The following is a 20,841-nucleotide window of genomic DNA, read 5'->3' on the forward strand; positions in this document are numbered from 1 at the left end:
ATCGAATCGAGGGGTTCGAGAAGATTAAAGGATTCGATCGGGTCAATAGAGAGAAACTGTTTCCTCTGGTGGTTGGTGGGGGGGAGGGAGAGAGTCCAGAACAAGGTGAGGGGCAGAACCTTAAAATGGGAGCCAGGCCGTTCAGGGGTGATGTCAGGAAGCACCTCCTCATGCACACACAGGGGCCCTCAAAAAGCTGCTGAGGCTGGGGTTGGGGTTGGGGGGAGGGGTCAATAGGAAATATCAAAACTGAGATTGATAGATTTCTGTCGGGGAAGGGTTTTAAGGGTTACAGAACCAAGGCAGGGTAGATGGGAGTTAAGATACAGGATCAGCCATGGTGCCACTGAAATGGTGTGACAGGCTTGACGGGCTGAATGGCCTCAGCCTGTCCCTTATGCTTTTGGCGATGGAGCAATAGGCAAAATAATCGGGGGTGGGGAGAGGAGGAGGATATTTTTTATATATACATGTATAAACACGGTGAGTTGCTACGCAGTGCTTCGGGGCAAAGGGCGGGCGCGGTGGAAATGATGGGATCGGTCTTTCAAAGAGCCAGCACAGGGACGACGGGCTGAATGGCCTCCTCTTGCACCGTATCATTCTCATAGGCAGCTGAAGAATGAACAGTGATCATGCGTTGCAAGGAGAGGGTTAATTGGAGCCCTGCACAACCTTTGCAATTCAAACACTCTCCCTGCCAAGTATATTTTGGAGGTGGTGGGGGTGGGGGAGGGAGATTAAACAAAATAGGGGTCAAGCGAGCGAATATTTTGATAAACACAGTAAAATTTATGAGTCATGAACAACATGTTATCAGCTAGTTGAAGGCGTTAGCGAACTCAGAGCAGCTCCAACTCCAATCCATTGAAACTTGCGATGGGAGATCTCCAGAAGTTGAAGGCGTTGTACTCAGCGAGGGTTCCGTCCTCCTCCTCCCTCGACAGGGTCTGCGCTGCGTAAGGCTTGCCTGCTGAGGCCTGGCCTCCCGAGCCGGACTTTGGGACTGTCAGCCCCAGCACTTCGATCTCGGCGGGGTCGATCATGGGGATGGGCGTCCTCCAGAAGAGGAAGGAGTCGAACTGGCTGTTCAGGAGGTCCAGCATCTTCAAAACTGAGGGGGGGCGGGGGGGGAGAGAGAGATAAAAAAAGGAAGGGGGTGGGGAGGGGTGGAAGTTTTCAATCAATTAAACAACAACCTTACAGATCCGGTATCATTGGGGGAAATGCAAAGGGGCACATGGGGAACAGTACATCCAACAACACTCAGGAAACTTGACACTGTCCAGGACAAAGCAGCCCCGCTTGATTGGCACCCCATCCACAAACGCTCACTCCCTCCACCACCGACGCACAGTAGCAGCAGTGTGTGTACCATCTACAAGATGCACTGCAGCAACTCACCAAGGCTCCTTCGACAGCACCTTCCAAACCCACGACCTCTACCATCTGGAAGGACAAGGGCAGCAGACACAGGGGGAGCACCACCACCTGGAAGTTCCCCTCCGAGCCACTCACCATCCTGACTTGGAAATATATCAGCCGTTCCTTCGCTGTCGCTGGGTCAAAATCCCGGAACTCCCTCCCTAACAGCACGGTGGGTGTACCTACACCACAGGGACTGCAGCGGCTCAAGAAGGCGGCTCACCCACCACTTTCTCAAAGGGCAATTAGGGATGGGCAATAAATACTGGTCTAGCCAGCAATGCCCACATCCCATAAATGAATTTTTAACAATCACAACAAAAGACTTGCATTAATATAGCATTCTATCATAGCAACAACTTAATTTATATGTCAGACAGTTCTGGGCTCAAGCCCCACTATAATCAGATCAGCCATGATCTTATTGAGTGGCAGGGCAGGCTCGAGGGGCCAAGTGGCCTACTCCTGCTCCTCATTCGCATTGAAGCTGAAGTAAAGCAGTACTGAGGGTGCACTGCACTGTCAGCAGTGCCGTCTTCAGGGCGAGATGTTAAACCGAAGTCCCACCTGCTCTCTCAGACGGGCGTGAAAGATCCCCCAGCCCACTATTGGAAGATTAGCAGGGGGTAGGGGGGAGCAGAGAGCTCTCCCCAGTGTCCTGGGACCAATATTTACCCCTTTGAAAATGTCAGATAATCTGGGTCATTATCATGTTGCTGTTCGTGGGATCTTTTGTGCACAAATTGGCTGCCACAATTCCTCCCCTACAGCAGTGACTGCCCTCCAAAAATACTTTGTTGGCTGTGAAATGCTTTGGGATGTCCTGGGGTTGCAGACAGTGCTATAAAAATGCATGACTTTCTCAGTATATCTCAGATGACATTCCCAAAGCACCAGGCGTAATGCCCTGTGACGTTGGCATGTGCACAGCAGGATCCCATGCAAAAGCAAACCAGGTGAATGACCAGCTCACCCATTCTTGGTGGTGCTCATTGTGTTGTGGGGAGTGGGGGGCGTGTGTGTGTGTGGGGTGGTGGGAATGTTGACCAGGGACACCAGGAGAGCTAACCCCTGCTCTCCCACTGGGGGCCTTCAGCAACCAGCACATTGTGCCAAGACGAGCCTCACAGCAGGGAGGGGTGCTGAGATGTAGCGTCTCATAGGAGGCACCAGTGACAATGCAGCACCTCTGCTGTAGTGTCAATGAGGGAGTTACTTCTTTAATTCTTGCACGGGACGAGGGCATCACTGGCAAAGCCAGCATTTGTTGCTCATCCCAATGAACTGAGTGGTCTCGCTCAGCCATATCAGGGGGGCAGATAAGAGTCAACCACGTGGCTGTGGGTCTGGAGTCACGTGTAGGGCCAGACCGGGTAAGGATGGCAGATTTCCCTCCCCTAAAGGGACTTTAGTGAACCAGATGGGGATATGATTTTTAAACATCAATCAGTGATGATTGGCTTGGTCACCAATGGGGAGGTAATGGTGTAGTGGTGTTGTGGCTGGACTAGTGATCCAGGTAATGCTCTGGGGACCTGGGTTTGAAGCCTGCCAAGGCAGATGGTGGAACCTGAATTAAATTCAATAAAATCCGGAATTAAAAGTCTAATGATGACTATGAACCCACTGTCGATTATTGTAAAAACCCATCTGGGTCACTAATGCCCCTTTAGGGAAGGAAATCTGCTGTCCTTACCTGGTCTGGCCTACATGTGACTCCAGACCCCACAGCCATGTGGTTGACTCTTAAATGCAAGGGTAATAAATGCTGGCCTAGCCCATGTCCCACGCTAAGAGTCTGTTGACACTCCAAATTTTCCTATCCCACTCACAACCTTTCCAAATTTTATGAATTCAATTTAAATTCCGCCAGCTTTTTATTCATTTACAGGATGTGGGCGTCGCTGGGCTGGGCCCAGCATGTATTGCCCATCCCTAATTACTCCCTTGAGAAGGTGGTGGGTGAGCCGCCTTCTTGAGCCGCTGCGGTCCCTGTGGTGTAGGTACACCCACCGTGCTGTTAGGGAGGGAGTTCCGGGATTTTGACCCAGCGACGGTGAAGGAACGGCCGGTATATTTCCAAGTCGGGATGGTGAGGGGCTCGGAGGGGAACTTGCAGGTGGTGGTATTGCCCATGCGTCTGCTGCCCCTTGTCCTTCAGCTGCCGTGGTGGGGTTTGAACCCATGTCCCCAGAGCATTAGTCTGGGCCTCTGGATTACTAGTCCAGTGACATCACCACTACGCCACCATCTCCCCATGGTGTGCTCACCTCAGGTGTCACAGGCTGGCCTGGAGCCTGTGGCCTTTCAACCCCTGAGGCCAGAAAATGACCAGCAGCTGTAGAATCATCGACTTTGCCTTGTCCACGGCCAGAGAGGGAGTTGTTGACATTCGTTGCTGACGGACACTCCCATATTTTTCAGGTTTTTTTTGTTTTTTTAAATCGTTTTCCTCTGCACAGTTCCCACCTTGGGAATTGTACAGGAAGAATTGTAGCGGAGCACAATTCCTTTGATAAGGAATTATTTATTTCCTAGGGAAGCCAGGAACAATGCTTATTGTGTCAAGAGGCCACATTCCAGCCAAAGCCATTAGACAGGGTCCATTCGGCTGCGGGTGGGCGGAGGAGAGGGAAGGGGGTGGGGGAAGACAATTTAACAGCATCAGGCCAAGAGTGCCTCATCGATGTGTCCACTGTGACCATCTGTGAAATACAAACAGACAAATTAGGAGCAGGAGGAGGCCATTCGGCCCCTCGAGCCTGCTCCGCCATTCAATAAGATCACGGCTGATCTGAGTGTAACGTCAGCTCCACATTCCTGCCTACTCCCCGATAACCTCTCACCCCCTTGCTTATCCAGAATCTATCTCGCTCTGCCTTAGAAATATTCAAAGACTCTGCTTCCACTGCCTTTTCAGGAAGAGAGTTCCAAAGACTCACCACCCTCTGAGAGAAAAAATTTCTCATCTCAGTTTTAAATGGGTGACCACTTATTTTTAAACAGTGACCCCCCTAGTTCTAGATTCTCCCACAAAAGGAAACACCCTCTCCACATCCACCCTGTCAAGACCCCTCAGGATCTTAAATGTTTCAATCAAGTCACCTCTTACTCTTGTACGTTGAAAAAAAACAGGCCATTCGGCCCTTCTGCTCTATGCTGGTGTTTATGCTCCACACGAGGCTCCTCCCACCCTCTCTTCATCTCCCCCCATCAACGTATCCTTTTATTCTTTTCTCCCACGTGTGTTTATCCTGCTCCCCCCCCCCCACCTCGATCCTTCTCTGTGATTCACCTCGACCACTCCCTGTGGGAGCGAGTCCCACATTCTCCCCACTCCGCGTGGGAGCGAGTCCCACATTCTCCCCGCTCCCCGTGGAAGCGAGTCCCACATTCTCCCCGCTCCCCGTGGGAGCGAGTCCCACATTCTCCCTGCTCCCCGTGGGAGCGAGTCCCACATTCTCCCCACTCCCTGTGGGAGCGAGTCCCACATTCTCCCCACTCCCTGTGGGAGCGAGTCCCACATTCTCCCCGCTCCCCGTGGAAGCGAGTCCCACATTCTCCCCGCTCCCCGTGGGAGCGAGTCCCACATTCTCCCCACTCCCCGTGGGAGTGAGTCCCACATTCTCCCCACTCCCCGTGGGAGCGAGTCCCACATTCTCCCCCACTCCCCGCAGGAGCGAGTCCCACATTCTCCCCACTCCCGGTGGGAGCGAGTCCCACGTTCTCCCCACTCCCCGTGGGAGCGAGTCCCACATTCTCCCCGCTCTCTGGGAATCGATCAATCTCAGTCTTGTGCATCCTCAATGACTGAGCCTCTGCAGACCTCTGGAGCAGAGAATTCCAAAGATTCACCACCCTCTGACCTCAGTCCTGCCCCTTATTCTGAGGCTGTGCCCCCTGGTTCTAGACCGCCTCCAGCCAGGGGAAACAACCTTCCTGCATCTCCCCTGTCGAGCCCTGTTAAGAATTTTGTTCGTTTGAATGAGATCACCTCTCATTCTTCTAAACTCCAGAGAATGAAGGCCCAGCCTATTTAATCTTTCCTCATAGGACAATCCCTCCAACCCAGGAATCAGTCTGGTGAACCTATGATGCACTCCCTCTATGGCAATTATATCTTTCCTTAGGTAAGGAGAACAAAACTGCACATAATACTCCAGGTGTGGTCTCACCAAGGCTCTATTTAATTGCAGTAAGGCATCTTTATTCCTATACTCAAATCCTCTTATAATAAAGGCTAACATACCATTTGCCTTCTTAATTGCTTGCTTACTTCATGTAATACTACAGTCTAACCTTAGCCTAGCTTGCTTACTCAGGCATCTAATGAGGGAGCACTACACTGTCTGAGGTTGCATTTTTCCGATAAGATATTGGACCATTAACTTAAAAGGTCCTGTGATAGTATTTGAGGAAGGGCAGGAGAGTACTCCTGGCCAATATCCTTCTCAGCCAACATGACTGGAAACAGCTTATGTGCTGCCTGTGGGAGCTTGCTGTGCGCAAATTGGCTGCCCCATTTCCCACACAGCGACGGTGACTACCCTTCTGCTCATTGGCCGTGAAGCGCTTCGGGATGTCCTGAGGTCGTGAGTGGCGCTATACAAATGCACAGGGCGATGTCGCAGAGGCTTCACACTCTCTGAAGGCGCCGCCAATACTGCACACGCAGAGAGACGCAGTGGCCAAAAAAATGCAGAGCAAGAGTAAGATGTATTGGCAGGGGGGTTTGTGGGGGGGGGTGGGTGCGTTGTTCTCTCTCTGAAGCTGCTGCCTGGGGGAGGTGCCGGATGCCAGGATGGTAATGGACCTGCATTGGAACATCTAGACTGACCATGAATAGGCTGGTACTCCCCTGAGTTTCTTTTCTATTCGTTCACGGGACATTGGCTAGGCCTGCGTTTGTTGCCCGTCCCTAATTGCCCCCTGAGAAGGTGGTGGGGAGCCACCTTCTTGAACCGCTGCAGTCCGTCTGGTTCGGGTACACCCACCGTGCCATTAGGGAGGGAACCTCGTAGCTGTTTATTTTCGATACAACTGATTGGCTTGTTAGGCCCTTTCAGAGGGTGTTTCTTGGAGCCACCTGTAGGCCAGACCGGGTAAGGACGGCAGATTTCCCTCCCTAAAGGGGCATTAGTGACCCGGATGGAGATTTTTTACGACGACCCCCAGTGTGAAAGTGCCGGCCTACCCAGGGAGATTTCAACCAACGGCAGCCACAGTCCCGCGGAAGGGCAACATGGCACCCCTCCCACACACCCCCCTCCCACTCTGCCATCGCCAGGTGAGGCCAGACGACATTGGGGTGGAGTCGTGAGTCGCCTCCACGGGCTAAGGGAGGCCTGGGCGGAGGGAGGAACATTTGCCCAGCTTTCCTGCTCATAACTGTTGCCCCCCTGTGGGGAAAGGAGAGGGTTAGACATAGCTACCACAGTTGAATAGTCTGCCGCCACTTACTGCAAGCTCAAACAGTCAGATTACTGGAAATAGATGCTGGAATGTGTCATGAGACTGTATCCCATACCAAGGGGATATATATATATATATATATATATACATATATATATAGCACATATATTTTAGGAGATGGTGTAATGGTGTTATTGCTGGACTAGTAATCCAAAGACCCAGGGCAATGATCCCCAAGTTCAAACCCCACCAGCCAGTGGAATTTGAATTCAATAAAAAATCTAGAATTAAAAGTCTGATGAAGTTCATGAGACTATTGTCGATTGTTGTAAAAGCCCAACTGGGTCACTAATGTCCCCTTTAGGGAAGGGAAATCTGCCGTCCTTACCCGGTCTGGCCTACACGTGACTCCAGACCCACAGCCACGTGGTCGACTCTTAAATGCCTCTGAACACGGGGCAATTAAGGATGGGCAATAAATGCTGGCCTAGCCAGCGACGCCTACGTCCAATGAATAAAATAAAAACATATATATAAAACACATACATGTATGTATAAATATACAGACACACCCACACGCACACAGATAATGAAATGATGCATAGTGCTTTATATAATCACGGGTCTGTATTAAAAAGCTTGGGAGGAGAAATTCTGACGGGGTAAAAAAAATTAGTTTTTCTTTATTCTTTCATGGGTCGTGGGTGTCGCTGGCAAGGCCGGCATTTGTTGCCCATCCCTAATTGCCCCCTTGAACTGAGTGGTGTCGCTCGGCCATGTCAGAGGGGCAGTTAAGAGTCGACCACATGGCTGTGGGTCTGGAGTCACATGTAGGCCAGTCTGGGTAAGGACGGCAGATTTCCCTCCCTAATGGGGCATTAGTGACCCAGATTACGACAATCGATGATGGTTGTTATGGTCACCATCACCGAGACTCACTTTCAATTCCAGATTTTATTAATTCAATTTAAATTCCACCAGCTGCCGTGGAGGGGTTTGAACCCGAGTCCCCATAGCATTAGCCTGGGCCTCTGGATTACCACAGTCTCCCCTCTTGAGGCAGCTCTTTGTGGTTTGCCCCAGTGATAAACCGATGAATCGTTCCCTGATTTGGACTGTATTTGGCACCGTTGCACGGCAATCCCTGATTCCCAGGACATGTCCAGTTGGTGCCGTCAATATGTCTGGTGAGCAGCATCGGCATCGTGTGTTTGAGTTGGTGGGAGGTGGGTGGGAAGGGCATCAGTTCAGCTTTCAGCGGAGGCTTCGAGAGTGAAAGATGAGTCACTCGCACATGAAAGACCCCTGTCTGTCTAGTTTCCCTTCAGATGTCACATGATACAACAAAAGCTGGAGTTAATAAACTCATCATTCCAATCAGTCTCTGCCAATCACAATAGTGGAATTCACTACCTCAGAGTGCAATGGGTGCCGGGACGCTGAATAAATTTAAAGGAGGTGATAGGCAGATTTTTAATTAGTAATGGGGATGAAAGGTTGTGGGGAGAGGGCGGGAAATTGGAGTTGAGGCCGAAATGAGATCAGCCTTGATCGTAATGAATGGCAGGGCAGGCTCGAGGGGCTGAATTGCCCACTCCTGCTCCTAGCTCTTATGTAATCAGGTTAGGGACACAGGTTGAAGGTTTGGGGCCAAATATGTGGGTGGGGGGTGGTGGATGCGAGTAAGAACATTTTCTACACAGTGAGGTGGGGACTGTTTTCCTTGGAGTGAAAGGAGGCCGAGAGGAGACTCGATGGAGGTATCCGAGATCCCGAGGGGTGTGGACAGGGTAAATGGGGGACAAAGCGTTCCCACTCAAGGGAGCATCGAGAGCTAGAGGCACAGATTCAAAACGATTGGCAAAAGGAGTAAACGTGATGGGAGGAAAAATGTTTTCCCCCAGGGGATGGTTGGAGCCTGGAACACGCTTCCTGAGAGGGTGGTGGAGGCAGGTTCGATCGAGGTATTCAAAAGAGAATCGGATTGCTACCTGTAGAGAGGGAATGCGCAAGGTTACGGGGATAAGGCAGCTGTTGGGGGGGGGGGGGGGTGGTGACAAAGGGGAATGCTCTTTCAGAGAGCCAGTGTCGGACTCGATGGGCCAAATGGCCTCCTACTGCACTGTAAAGATACTGTGATACGGTGAAAGGCCTGGAACTCGCTGCCCACGAGGGTGGTGGAAGCGGAGAAGATGGACGATCTCAATAGGGCACTTGGAGGAAATAAACTTGGGCACTGCTAACGAAAAATGCTACTGAAACTTCCCATCTTGCAGGACACATTCCCAAGAGTGCCAAATCTCGCAGGGAAAAACAATTAAAGGGGGATAAACTTGCAGGGCCACCGGGGGGGGGTTGGGGGGAGGGGAACAGAGCGGGGAGAATGGGAACAGGGCCGGATCGCCCTACAGAGAGCAGGCATGGACTTGGTGGGTTAAAGAGCCTCCTTCTGTGCTGTAATGACTCAATGACAACAGAAGCAGGATGTGAGACAAGTCCCCGCTGGTGGAAAGCTCTGGAAACCACAGGGGCAAAAAGCACCCGTTCCTCTCGGTCACACGAGTCTTAACCACGCATCGTGTTTCAAACGACTCCTACGCGTGACCCCCAGAATGCCATTTTCTGAAAAGAAAAGACAGTTTGGATGGATCAATTCCCCAGGAGGAGGGTCCGGAGAGCGGCCGCTCCCTTGCTCACACATTAGCTATGATTTTCCCACCTCCTCTCCTGTACTGAGGGAGTGCCGCACTGTCAGAGGGTCAGTACTGAGGGAGTGCCGCACTGTCGGAGGGTCAGTATTGAGGGAGTGCCGCACTGTCAGAGGGTCAGTACTGAGGGAGCGCCGCACTGTCGGAGGGTCAGTACTGAGGGGGCGCCGCAATGTCGGAGGGTCAGTACTGAGGGAGTGCCGCACTGTCGGAGGGTCAGTACTGAGGGAGTGCCTCACTGTCAGAAGGTCAGTTCAGAGGGAGCACTGTACTGTCGGAGTGTCAGTGCTGATGGAGTGCTGTACTGTTGGAGGCACTATCTTTTGGATGGGACTTTAAACCATTTGCCTCTGAGGTGAATGTCAAAGATCCCTGGCCTCTATTATGATTTCAAAGTGAGCTGGCAGCCACCCTCGATGCAGCCAGAGTGAGAAGATTTCAGATCCTCCAGGAAGGACCTGCTAACTAGAGGGAGGACGACTTTACAGGTTCCCCCCCAAGACAAGGGGGGCCCTGTGGGAACAGAGGAACTCAAAAAATTCCCCGAGGCACCCCCCCCAATAAGGCCTCCAGCTCTGGTTCGATATAACCTTGGCTGATCCACATCAAGTGACCCTCCTCCACCAGCCGCTTGACACGTTCATCTGTACAGGCACCCACCTTGTTCAGCTAATAGTGGAGTGGACAGCTTATTTAGATCCTTCTTTAAAATGCATTCTTTCAAGGGGGATTGGGGGTGGGGGGTGTCGGGGCATCACTGGCAAGGCCAGCGTTTGCTGCCCATTCCTAATTGTCCCCTCGAACCGAGTAACTTGCTCGGCCATTTCAGAGGGCAGTTTTTGCGTCAACCCCCATGGCTGTGGGCCTGGAGTGGATAAGGATGGCGGATTTCCTTCCCCAAAGGGACATTAATAAGCCAGATGGCCTTTTAGGACAATCGATAATGGTTACCACGGTCACCGTGACTGAGACTCACTTTTCAATTCCAGGTTTTATTAATTGAATTTAAATTCCACCAGCTGCTCGTGGTGGGATTTGAACCCGTGTCCCCCAGAGCGTTAGCCTGGAGCTTCTGGATTACTAGTCCCCGGTGACACTGCCATTCTCTCCTTCTGGTCGACCGATTCTGAACTGTCAGTCAAACAACCTTACCACCCCACCATATCTCCAATATATTTTTTCTTTTACGCAACAAAATAAGCGACAGTATTAAAGGAAAATTCTTCCCCTGTGATTTTTTCTTCTCTTCCCCCCCCCGGGGGTTTCTCACAGCGGCATCCCGGAGAGAACAAATTTACAATTCCTGGAGATGAAGCCATGGATGCCAGGGGTGGGGGTTGGCTGTGCAGGGTGAGATCAGTCTCCGGAGGATGGGTGGGCAGTTTGAGGTGGGGGGGCGGGGGGGGGGGGGGGGGGGGGGGCAGAGAAATGTCCCTTCGCCGCCTCGCCCACTCCCACTCTCCACCACCCTTCCCCTTGTGCAGCCTCAATAAAGAACTGAAGGAAATCCGCAGTGGAAAGTCCTTAGGAGGCTCAGGGCGTGTGTGTGGTATGCCACAGTGTCGGTGAATGCCAACCCGGCCCCCAGCCTCATCCCCTGTTTCCGTACTCTCCACTGGGAGAGCCTCCTCCTCCCAGACATCAAACCCAAATCAGGTGAAGGCAAGATACTGTGGATGCTGGAAATCTGAAATTAAAACTAAAGCAAAAAAAAAACACCCCAACAAAACGCTGGGAAAATTCAGCAGGTCTGACAGCATCTGTGGAGAGAAAGGCCAGAGTTAACGTTTCCAGACTCTTTTTTTCAGAGCCAAGCCCAAATCAGGCTCTGACCAGCATTTGACCCAGAAATAGATATCTAAAATAGATTCGGGAAAGGCTGGTTTTTCCTCTGAAGATTTAGTGAACTGGCTTCTTCAAAACCACTGCAAAAAAAAAGGAAATTTGCTTTTGGGAGTGGGGGAAATGGTTTTGCTAAAACGAACTCATTTTAAACATAACCCAATGTGTTATTATTTTTTTAAAAAATCTCCAGGTACAATGTGTTAGGCGAATGAGAGAAATAGCTAACCCATTGCCATGACGATGCGAAATCCGAATCTAGACAGTCACTGCACGCAAGTAAATACTAAATACTCGGAAAAATAACGTTTCATTTTTGGAGGAAAATTAAGTACTGACCTTTTCTGAGACCGGAATTGTATTTCTCACAGGGAGCACAGGTTTGGCTGCTGAAGGGAGCTCTTGGTGTGTGTGTGTCTGTGTGTCTGTGAGACAGGGTAAGGGGGAGGTTGGACGGTCCTTATAGATGCCTCCCGTCTCACTGAGCCAGCTGATCGCTCGCTGCTGCAATACAGCCAGGGTTTTGCTGAGATTGTCACGCCTGAACTACTTGATCTGCAGTAGTAGCAGCAGCTGTCTGTATTCTGCCGCCTTTGTCCCAGCCAGCTACCACCACCCCCCCCCCCCCCCCAACCCACCTACCGCCTAAACCCCCCTTCAGCCACCACCTCCCTTTCCTCTCTCAAAGGGTCTCAAAGCGCTCCACTCAAATAAAACGAGGGAACAGCAGAATAAGCAGCTCGGCATCATGTTGGAGCGCTTCCCACAGATAGCATAGGTGCATTTAAGGGGACGCTGGATACATGCACATGGCAGAGAGGATATTTAGGTCGGGTGAGGTGAATTCAGGTGCGCAGGAAGGTTCATGTAGAGCATCAGCCCTCGCTCGACACAAGCAAGGGCTGTAATTTGGACGGAGGCTGCCTTCTAATCTTGTTTACGAAATGCCTAACCAGCTTTCGAATTCTGGGATATATTCGAGGGCAGGGCGGGTAAGGGTGGCAGATTTCCCTCCCTAAGACGCCCCGGCAGGTGGTGAAATTTGAATTCAATAGAAATCCGATGACCTTGTGGTTGCCTCCTAAATGCATCTCAGAACCCAGGGCAATTAGGGACGGGCTAGAGACGCTGAGCATCAGTTTATCCTCTTAGGGAGGGAAATCTGCCACCCTTACCCGCCCTGCCCTTGAATATACCCCAGAATTCGAACCCAGGGCCCCAGACCATGGTTGGTTTCTGGAATACCAGTCCAGTGACAATATCACGATGCCACCCCCTCCCCATGACAACTCTTATCGATTGTCATAGAAGCCCCACCGGGCTCACTAGTACCCCTTTAGGGAAGGAAATCTGCCCTCCTTACCCGGTCTGGCCTACATGCGACTCCAGACCCACAGCCCATGTGGTTGATATTTAACTGCCCTCAGTTATGTCTGAGCAAGACACTGAGTTCAAGGGGTAGTTAGGGATGGACAACAAATGCTGGGCCCTTCCAGTGAGGCCAGCACCCCAAAGGAAGAATAAATGCAACAATCGCAGGCTGTAAGCAAGTACCAAGTGGTGCGGGGAGCTGTCCAAACTGGGAAAACTGGCAAAGCCTTCGGGGTTTTAATTGAGAGGAGAGAGGTGAAGACCATCCCATTGGCTGGATCCGAGACAACTGGACACTTCGGCACGGAAGATGGAAGGTGCCAAGCGGGTTGAGTCATCTGAATGGAGGGCTGACAATGGAGGGCACTCATTGCTAGAGGCAGATGCAGAGGTAGGGAGGAGCGCAATCATCGAGGGACTCGTAAATGAGGATGCAGTGGAGGGGTGGAGAGCCAATGGCAGATGACAATGAAAGGGGTGCGGGTTTGTGGACACAGGAAGTTTTGAACCAATTGTATCTTGTGAAGAACAGATACAGGCTTCACTACCGTAGGCCATAAGACCTTAAGACGTAGGAGCAGAAGTAGGCCATTCAGCCCATCGAGTCTGCTCTGCCATTCAGTGAGATCATGGCTGATCTGATAATCCTCAACTCCACTTTCCTGCCTTTTCCCCATAACCCTTGATTCCCTCACTGATTAACAATCTGTCTATCTATCTCAGCCTTGAATATACTTAATGATCCAGCCTCTACAGCCCTCTGCAGTAAAGAATTCCACAGATTCACCACCCTCTGAGAGAAGAAATTCCTCCTCACCTCTATTTTAAATGGGTGACCCCTTACTCTGGGATTATGCCCTCTGGTCCTAGACTCTCCCACAAGGGGAAACAACCTCTCAGCATCTACCCTGTCAAGTCCCCTAAGAATCTTATATGTTTCAATCAGGTCACCTCTCATTCTTCTAAACTCCAATGAGCACAAGTCTAACCTGCTCAAACTCTCCTTGTATGAAAATCCCTCCACACCTGGCAGTCCGCAACCGGCCATCCCCCCATCCTGCCAACGCCCACCCATATGTCAGCTGTAGTTCAGTTCGTAGCATTCTTGCCTCTGAATCTCTGGGTTCAAGTCCCATTCCAGGGTTTAAGCACAAAGACCCCCCCTCCACCCCAGGCTGACACTCCAGTGCAGCACCGAGGGAGTTCTGTATTGTCGGAGGTGTTTGTCTTTTGAATGAGGACCCCCACCTGCCCTGCTCAGCGGATGTAAGAGACCCCATGGCACTGTTTCAAAGCAGAGTGGGGGTGGGGGTGCTCCCTGGGGGAGGGGGGAAGTGCAATATTTATCCCTTAATCAAATTAATTTTTTTTTTAAAAACACAGATGATCTGGGTCATTATCACATTGCTGTTTGTGGGATCTTGCTGTGCACAAACTGGCAGCACGCTTCCTAAATTACAACAGTGACTACACTTCAAAAAGGACTCCGTTGTCTGTAAAGCACTTTGAGAATGTCCAGTGATGGTGGGAGAAAAAAAAGGCACAAGATAAATGCAAATCGCTTTCCATGTGCGGCTTCTCTAGAACCTAATAATCTCAGGATGTCAGATAAAAGCACAATACTGCGGACGCTGGAAATGTGGAATTAAAAACAGAAAATGCCGGAAAGACTCAGCAGGCCCTGACAGCATCTGCAGAGAGAGCAACAGAGTCAACCTTTCGAGTTAAGACTGTCATTCGGAATGTCAATGCCCAAATAGTCCCACCCTGTACAGTCCGCCAGTTTAAACCCATAGACGTTTACGGCACAGAGGGAGGCCATTCGGCCCATCCTGTCCGTGCCAGTCAACAAAGATCTGTCTACACTAATCCTGTTTTCCAGCATTTGGCCCCTACCCTGGAGGCTATGGCAACGCTAAGTGAATATCTAAATACTTATTAAATGTTACGAGAGTTTCTGACTCAACCACCCTTTCAGGCAGTGAGTTCCAGACTCCCACCACCCTCTGGGCGAACAAATTTCTCCTCAACTCCCCTCTTAGCCTTCAACTTCTTACCTTAAATCTATGCCCCCTGGTTATTGACCCCTCTGCTAATGGAAAAAGTGCCTTCCTATCCACCCTATCTATGCCCCTCATTATCTTATACACCTCTATCATGTCCCCACTCAACCCTCGCTGCTCCAAGGAAAACAACCCCAGCCTATCCAATCTTTCCTCATAGCTCAGACCCTCCAGCCCAGACAGCATCCTGGTAAATCTCCTCTGCACCCTCTCCAGTGCAATCACGTCCTCCCTATAATGTGCTGACCAGGACTGCACACAGTACTCCAGTTGTGACCTAACCAGCATTTTGTACAGTTCCAGCATAACCTCCCTCTTGTATTCTATGCCTCGGCTAATAAAGGCAAGAAACCCACGTGCCTTCTTAACCACCTTATCTGCCTGCCCTGCTACCTTAAGGGATCTGTGGATAAGCACACCAAGGTCCCTCTGACCTTCAGTATTTTCCAGGGCCCTACCATTCATTGTCTAATCCCTTGTTTTGTTAGCCTTGTTGTTTTGATTCTGGCTTCCATCCAAAGCTGCTCAGGTGAGGTCCCTTACCAGGAGCAGCCTGTCGTTGGAGGAAGCTCTGCAGTTTGTGCAGTTGTGGGGGCTTGGACCTTTAATGCTACCGTTGGGTCCAATTTACTGGGCTTGGAAAAGCTCCCAGAGCAGTTAGTGATTCTGACTTGTCCCAGCACAGAAATGTACAGGAGCTGCTCCCTTGGATGGGTGGCTGTGTACCATTGGTTTCCTTAAGGCAGGAAATCCAACATCATCCTTTAAGAGGTAAGAATCTAGTTCACCTTCCCAGAAGTCTCAAGATCCAAAAATGATGTGTTGACCATCTCAGCAATCAGCATGCGTCAGTTAGTCTACAAAAACGTCGGTGTTGGAGACTTTGGTCCAATGTCACTTACATGAGGCATCTTGGTCGCTCTTGGTGACAACATGGGGGTGTCAATAGCAGCCCCCCAACCCCTCACCCATAAGTTGCGCCTTGTCAAAGCGCAGGATGGAACGTAGTCACCCTGCCCAATTCAGACCAGATACCAGCTGCATTGTCAGTAGTCACTTGGGCCAATACTCATTAGAAGAATGAGAGGTGATCTTGACAGGGTGGATGCTGAGAGGATGTTACCCTTTGAGGGGGAATCTGGAATGAGGGGGGTCACAGTTTGAGAACAAGGGGTTGCCCATTTAAAATGAAGATGGAGGAGGAATTTTTCCCTCAGAGGGTCGTGAGTCTGTGGAATTCACTTCCCCAGAGAGCAGTGGAGGCTGGGTCATTGGATATATTCAAGGCTGAGTTAGACAGACTTTTGATCGACAAGGGAGTTGAGAGTTTTGGAGGGCAGACAGGAAAGTGGATTTGGGACCACAACCAGGTCAGCCATGTTCTTACTGAACAATGGAGCAGGCTCGAGGGGTCATTCAGCTCCTGCTCCAATTTCTTATGTTCAATACAATCAACTATTAATTATTCTTAATCCAAATACATAAATATAATTTGTGTGGTACTTAAATGCTGAAATTCAATTCAAACATACCCTTCAGTTTCCCAGATGTCTGTCAGTTACAATTACATCATGTGGCGGCACCCTGTGATGTCAGCACCATATGATGACATGTGTAACAATGGCAACGCGTATGATGTAATCACATAACAATAGCAATGCATATGATGTCAGTGCCATGTAAATTATGATGTCAGTGTTATATGATAATTATATGATAATTATGTTCTATGATAATGAAAGAACTTATGATGTCATGACATAACAATGGCAACACTTATGATGTCAACATCACGTAATTTACGATGTCAGCATCATATGATAATGATGGAAGTTGATGTCACCACATGTGACAATGGCTGAACTTATGATGTCAGCGTCATGTGACAATGGCTGAACGTATGATGTCAGCATGTGACAATGGCTGAACTTATGATGTCAGCATCATGTGACAATGGCTGAACATATGATGTCAGCGTCATGCGACAATGGCTGAACTTATGATGTCAGCACCATGTGACAATGGCTGAACTTGAGGTGAGCCATAATGTGTAGTAGAGCTTGAAGGCTGACCTTTCTAAATGGTTCTGCTGTTTCTAACAGAGACAGCCAGGGAATGCCTGCAAAAGGAGCAAGCTTTTCCCTCAGGAGTGTCAGCCTATGACTATGTGCTCAAGTGGGGACTCGAACCCACAGCCTGCTGACTCAGATGTGAGTGTGCTACTCACCAAACCGCAGTCACGGTTCCTCCCCAATCCTCAGATACCGAGAGTCATAGGGCTCTTCCCAGTGATTTTCCAGTCAGTCACCGGACAGCACGAATCCTCAACCTAGAGATGCTAAAGTCCTTTGTTAAAACCACCAAATGCTGCTCTTGAATGCAGCTCAGCTTTTGTGGTTTTAAAGCTGAATGAGCTCCTTATGGTATGTATGGCTGGGACCCACATGAGATAGTGACTTATCAACTGAGCCATTGTCAGAAGGATGAGAGATTTTCATTACTATAGGACCTTTCACATTCTTGGGATGTCCCAAAACACTTAACAGCCAATGAAATACTTTTGCCGTGCAGTCACTGCTGTAATGTAGGAAACGGGAGGTGGGGGGGGGAGGGGAGCAGCCAATTTACGCACAGCAAGCTCCCACAATCCGCAACAAGCTAATGTCCAGATAGTTTGTCTTTTTCTTTAAATGATGCTGGGTAGAGCCACTGGAGAAAACTCCCGTGCTCTCCTTCCCTTGAAATATCTTTTTATGTTTGCTTGAGAGGGCCCGATGAGGCCTCGGTCCAACAGCTCCTCCGCTGGCGCTGGGAGTGTCGGCCTGGATTAGCGGGCTCAGGTCTCGGGACTGGGGACTCAAACACACAAATCTTTTTGGCTCAAGAGTGAAAGAGAGAGAGAGAGAGAGTAGCTGAGCCAGGGCTATCATCAAGCTGATAATCAAAGTGACATGAGCCCTGGGACCAGGAAAGTAAATTGGCCTGGAAGAGGGAGAAATGGGGGTTTAGCGGGTGGACAGCTTGTTTGACCTGTAGAAACAAACACTCTCTCACATAATGAGGCTCCTACACAAAGACATTGGAACATATGAACTACCGTTTACAAATCCACACTGACCCATAAGACCATAAGACATAGGAGCAGAAATTAGGCCATTTGGCCCATCAAGTCTGCTCCGCCATTCAATCATGGCTGATAAGTTTCTCAACCCCATTCTCCCGCCTTCTCCCCGTAACCTTTGATCCCCTTACCAATCAAGAACCTATCTATCTCGCTCTTAAATACACTCAATGACCTGGCCTCCACAGCCTTCTGTGGCAATGAATTCCATAGATTCACCACTCTCTGGCTAAAGAAGTTTCTCCTCATCTCTGTTCTAAAAGGTCTACCCTTTACTCTGAGGCTGTGCCCTCGGGTCCTAGTCTCTCCTACTAATGGAAACATCTTCCCCCACCGTCCACTCTATCCAGGCCTTTCAGTATTCTGTAAGTTTCAATCAGATTCCACCCCCCTCATCCTTCTAAACTCCACCGAGTATAGACCCTCCCTGATCAGCTGAGAATGTTCAAGATGTTCAATCACTCTATTACAAACAGACCAATTAGAAGTAGGAGTAGGCCACTCGGCCCCTTAAGCCTGCTACACCATTCATGACTGACCTGAATCTAACCTCAACTCCACATTCCCGCCTAACCCCACCCCCCCACCGATAACCCTTCATCCAAAATCTATCCAGATGTGCCTTAAAAATATTCAAAGGCTCTGCTTCCATCACCTTTGGAGGAAGAGAGTTCCAAAGACTCTGAGGGAAAAAAAATTTCTCCTCATCTCCGTTTTAAATGGGGGCAACCCCCTTATTTTTAAACAGTGACCCCCACCCCCTAACCCTCGTTCTAGATTCTCCCACAAGAGGAAACATCCTCTCCACACCCACCCTGTCAAGACCCCTCAGGATCTTAGATTGCTTCAATCGAGTCACCATTGCCATACCTGAGACAATATGGCTACAAGCCTACACAGAATAACAACGAGCGCGTTACTTATATAAAAAAACACTTATTTATTTCCCCCCCCACCCCCGTCTCCCTGCAATTTTTTTGTACCTCTCCAGCCGGCGCTGATGAGAATTGGTTAGTTTTTAATCAGTCAGCAGAGAAGGAGACCATTCAGCCTATCATGCCTGTGCTGGCTCCTTGGTAGAGCCACGCGATTCAGGTTTGAAAGTTTATTCCCTATCCTTGGTCGAGGCGAGTAGCAGAGATGCATTTAATGGGGAGGCTGGATAAACCCATGAGGGAGAAAGGAATAGAAGGATATGCTGATGGGGTTGGATGAAGAGAGGGTGGGAGGAGGCTCACATGGAGCAGGAACACCAGAACAGAGCAGAGGGGCCGAATGGCTGTAAATATCCCCATGCAGCTTCAGGAGCTTTGTGTGGTTTTGTTGGTGTTGTTATGATTCAGCCCAGTCTCACTTACCAGTCTCAGCTTCTTTCACTGATCTCAGGCAGACCAGCATCACGTGGCCATGAAGGCAAGCATTAACTCGTGCCAGGGTCCCACTCCCACAGCCCAATACAGCGGCCAAATTGTCCACTCTCCCGCTTTAAGCTGACACAGTGAGTGCCACGCTTTGGGATAAAAGGTATCAGGTGGCTAATCCACCAGATTACAGTCGAGTCTTAATCCTTCCAACCAAACTTGGCTCAATGGGACACACATTGAGAGCACCACACGGTCGGAGGGTCAGTACTCAGGGAGCGCTGCACTGTCAGAGGGTCAGTACTGAGGGAGCACCACACTGTCGGAGGGTCAGTACTGAGAGAGCGCCGCACTGTCGGAGGGTCAGTGCTGAGGGAAGGCCGCACTGTCGAAGGGTCAGTACTGAGGGAGTGCCGCACTGTCGGAGGGTCAGTACTGAGGGAGCGCCGCACTGTCGGAGGATCACTGCTGAGGGAGGGCCGCACTGTCAGAGGTTCAGTATTGAGGGAGTGCCGCACTGTCGGAGGGTCAGTACTGAGGGAGAGCCACGCTGTCGGAGGGTCAGTGCTGAGGGAGGGCCACACTGTCGGAGGGTCAGTACTGAGGGAGCGCCGCGCTGTAGGAGGGTAAGTGCTGAGGGAGCGCCGCGCTGTTAGAGGGTCGGTGCTGAGGGAGTGCCGCACTGTCGGAGGGTCAGTACTGAAGGAGTGCCACAGAATGGTTGAGATCTTGGACAAGATGACAACAGTGTCTGCCCTATAGCAACAACTTGCATTTATATAGCACCTTTAATGTTGTAAAATAACCCGAGGTGCTTCACTGATACGTCATCAAACAAAAATTGACACAAAAAATTGCATACCAACCACTTCTCTTTACATGGGAACACAAGCACAGCAGACCACGCCCTTGAAGCGGTGCACCTTACACAAACGTATTTTTTGTTTGAAAAAAAGGAGAAATGTTCGCAGTTAGACCCAGTTAGACCCAGAGGTGGCGTCCTGTGTACTTTTTATTTTAAACCCCTCCTCCTCCGGCGCTGGGAAGTTAAGATTCGGTTAGACTGGGATCAAGGGCTAATGAGTCACTGGCGAATGAGTGAGAGTCGGAGCCACACCTTAGACGGGGCATAGAAGAAGGAAGAAATCTCAAGAAGCCCAAGAAAGAAAGAAAGAGAGAGAGAAAGAAAAGCTCAAGAGTTGTGGAAGTTTGCTGGACTTTTTTTTTTGGAAAAAAGTGGCCTGATTTTATGTAAAGTTTAAGGAGATTCTCGACTTCCCCATTCACTTTTGGAAAGGAAGCCCAACAAAAGGTAGGGAGGAGGAGGTTGCGTGGGGAGATGGGTCAAACTTCTCCAAGTCCTTATGTTTTTCAAAAAGTTTTCTTTTTCCGATTGTGGAGAGAGAGAAAAAAAAGTTCTTCCAGTTGTAGGCTAGTGAGAGAACCTCTTGTTCAGTGGGAGTTCTGTCTGCAAAGTGTAACTAGGAAATTATCTGTTTAAAACAGGGTTTGAGGGTGGAAACAGAGACAGATTAACT

The 20,841-nt window shown here is 50.0% G+C and overlaps 1 protein-coding gene across 2 annotated transcripts; it reads right to left on the minus strand.

The window, feature by feature from the left end:
- Positions 1-758: 758 nt before the first annotated feature.
- Positions 759-20,285, minus strand: mllt11 (MLLT11 transcription factor 7 cofactor). Of its 2 annotated transcripts, none has more exons than XM_041181663.1 (2): positions 20,166-20,285; positions 759-1,114 (listed from the first exon to the last, which is right to left on the minus strand). In XM_041181663.1, exon 2 carries the CDS (start codon positions 1,104-1,106, stop codon positions 843-845), a length of 264 nt encoding a protein of 87 aa, XP_041037597.1. In that variant the 5' UTR covers positions 1,107-1,114; positions 20,166-20,285; the 3' UTR covers positions 759-842. The 2 variants fall into 2 exon arrangements, with proteins under 2 accessions (XP_041037597.1, XP_041037596.1); XM_041181662.1 differs by lacking the exon at positions 20,166-20,285 and adding an exon at positions 11,727-11,863.
- Positions 20,286-20,841: the final 556 nt, after the last annotated feature.

The sequence above is a fragment of the Carcharodon carcharias genome (genome assembly GCF_017639515.1).
Source record: "Carcharodon carcharias isolate sCarCar2 chromosome 36 unlocalized genomic scaffold, sCarCar2.pri SUPER_36_unloc_1, whole genome shotgun sequence".
Lineage (NCBI taxonomy): Eukaryota > Metazoa > Chordata > Chondrichthyes > Lamniformes > Lamnidae > Carcharodon > Carcharodon carcharias.

Excerpts from the sequence above, each read along its gene's own strand:
- mllt11 (XM_041181663.1), bottom strand. The coding sequence starts at position 1,106 with ATGCTGGACCTCCTGAACAGCCAGTTCGACTCCTTCCTCTTCTGGAGG.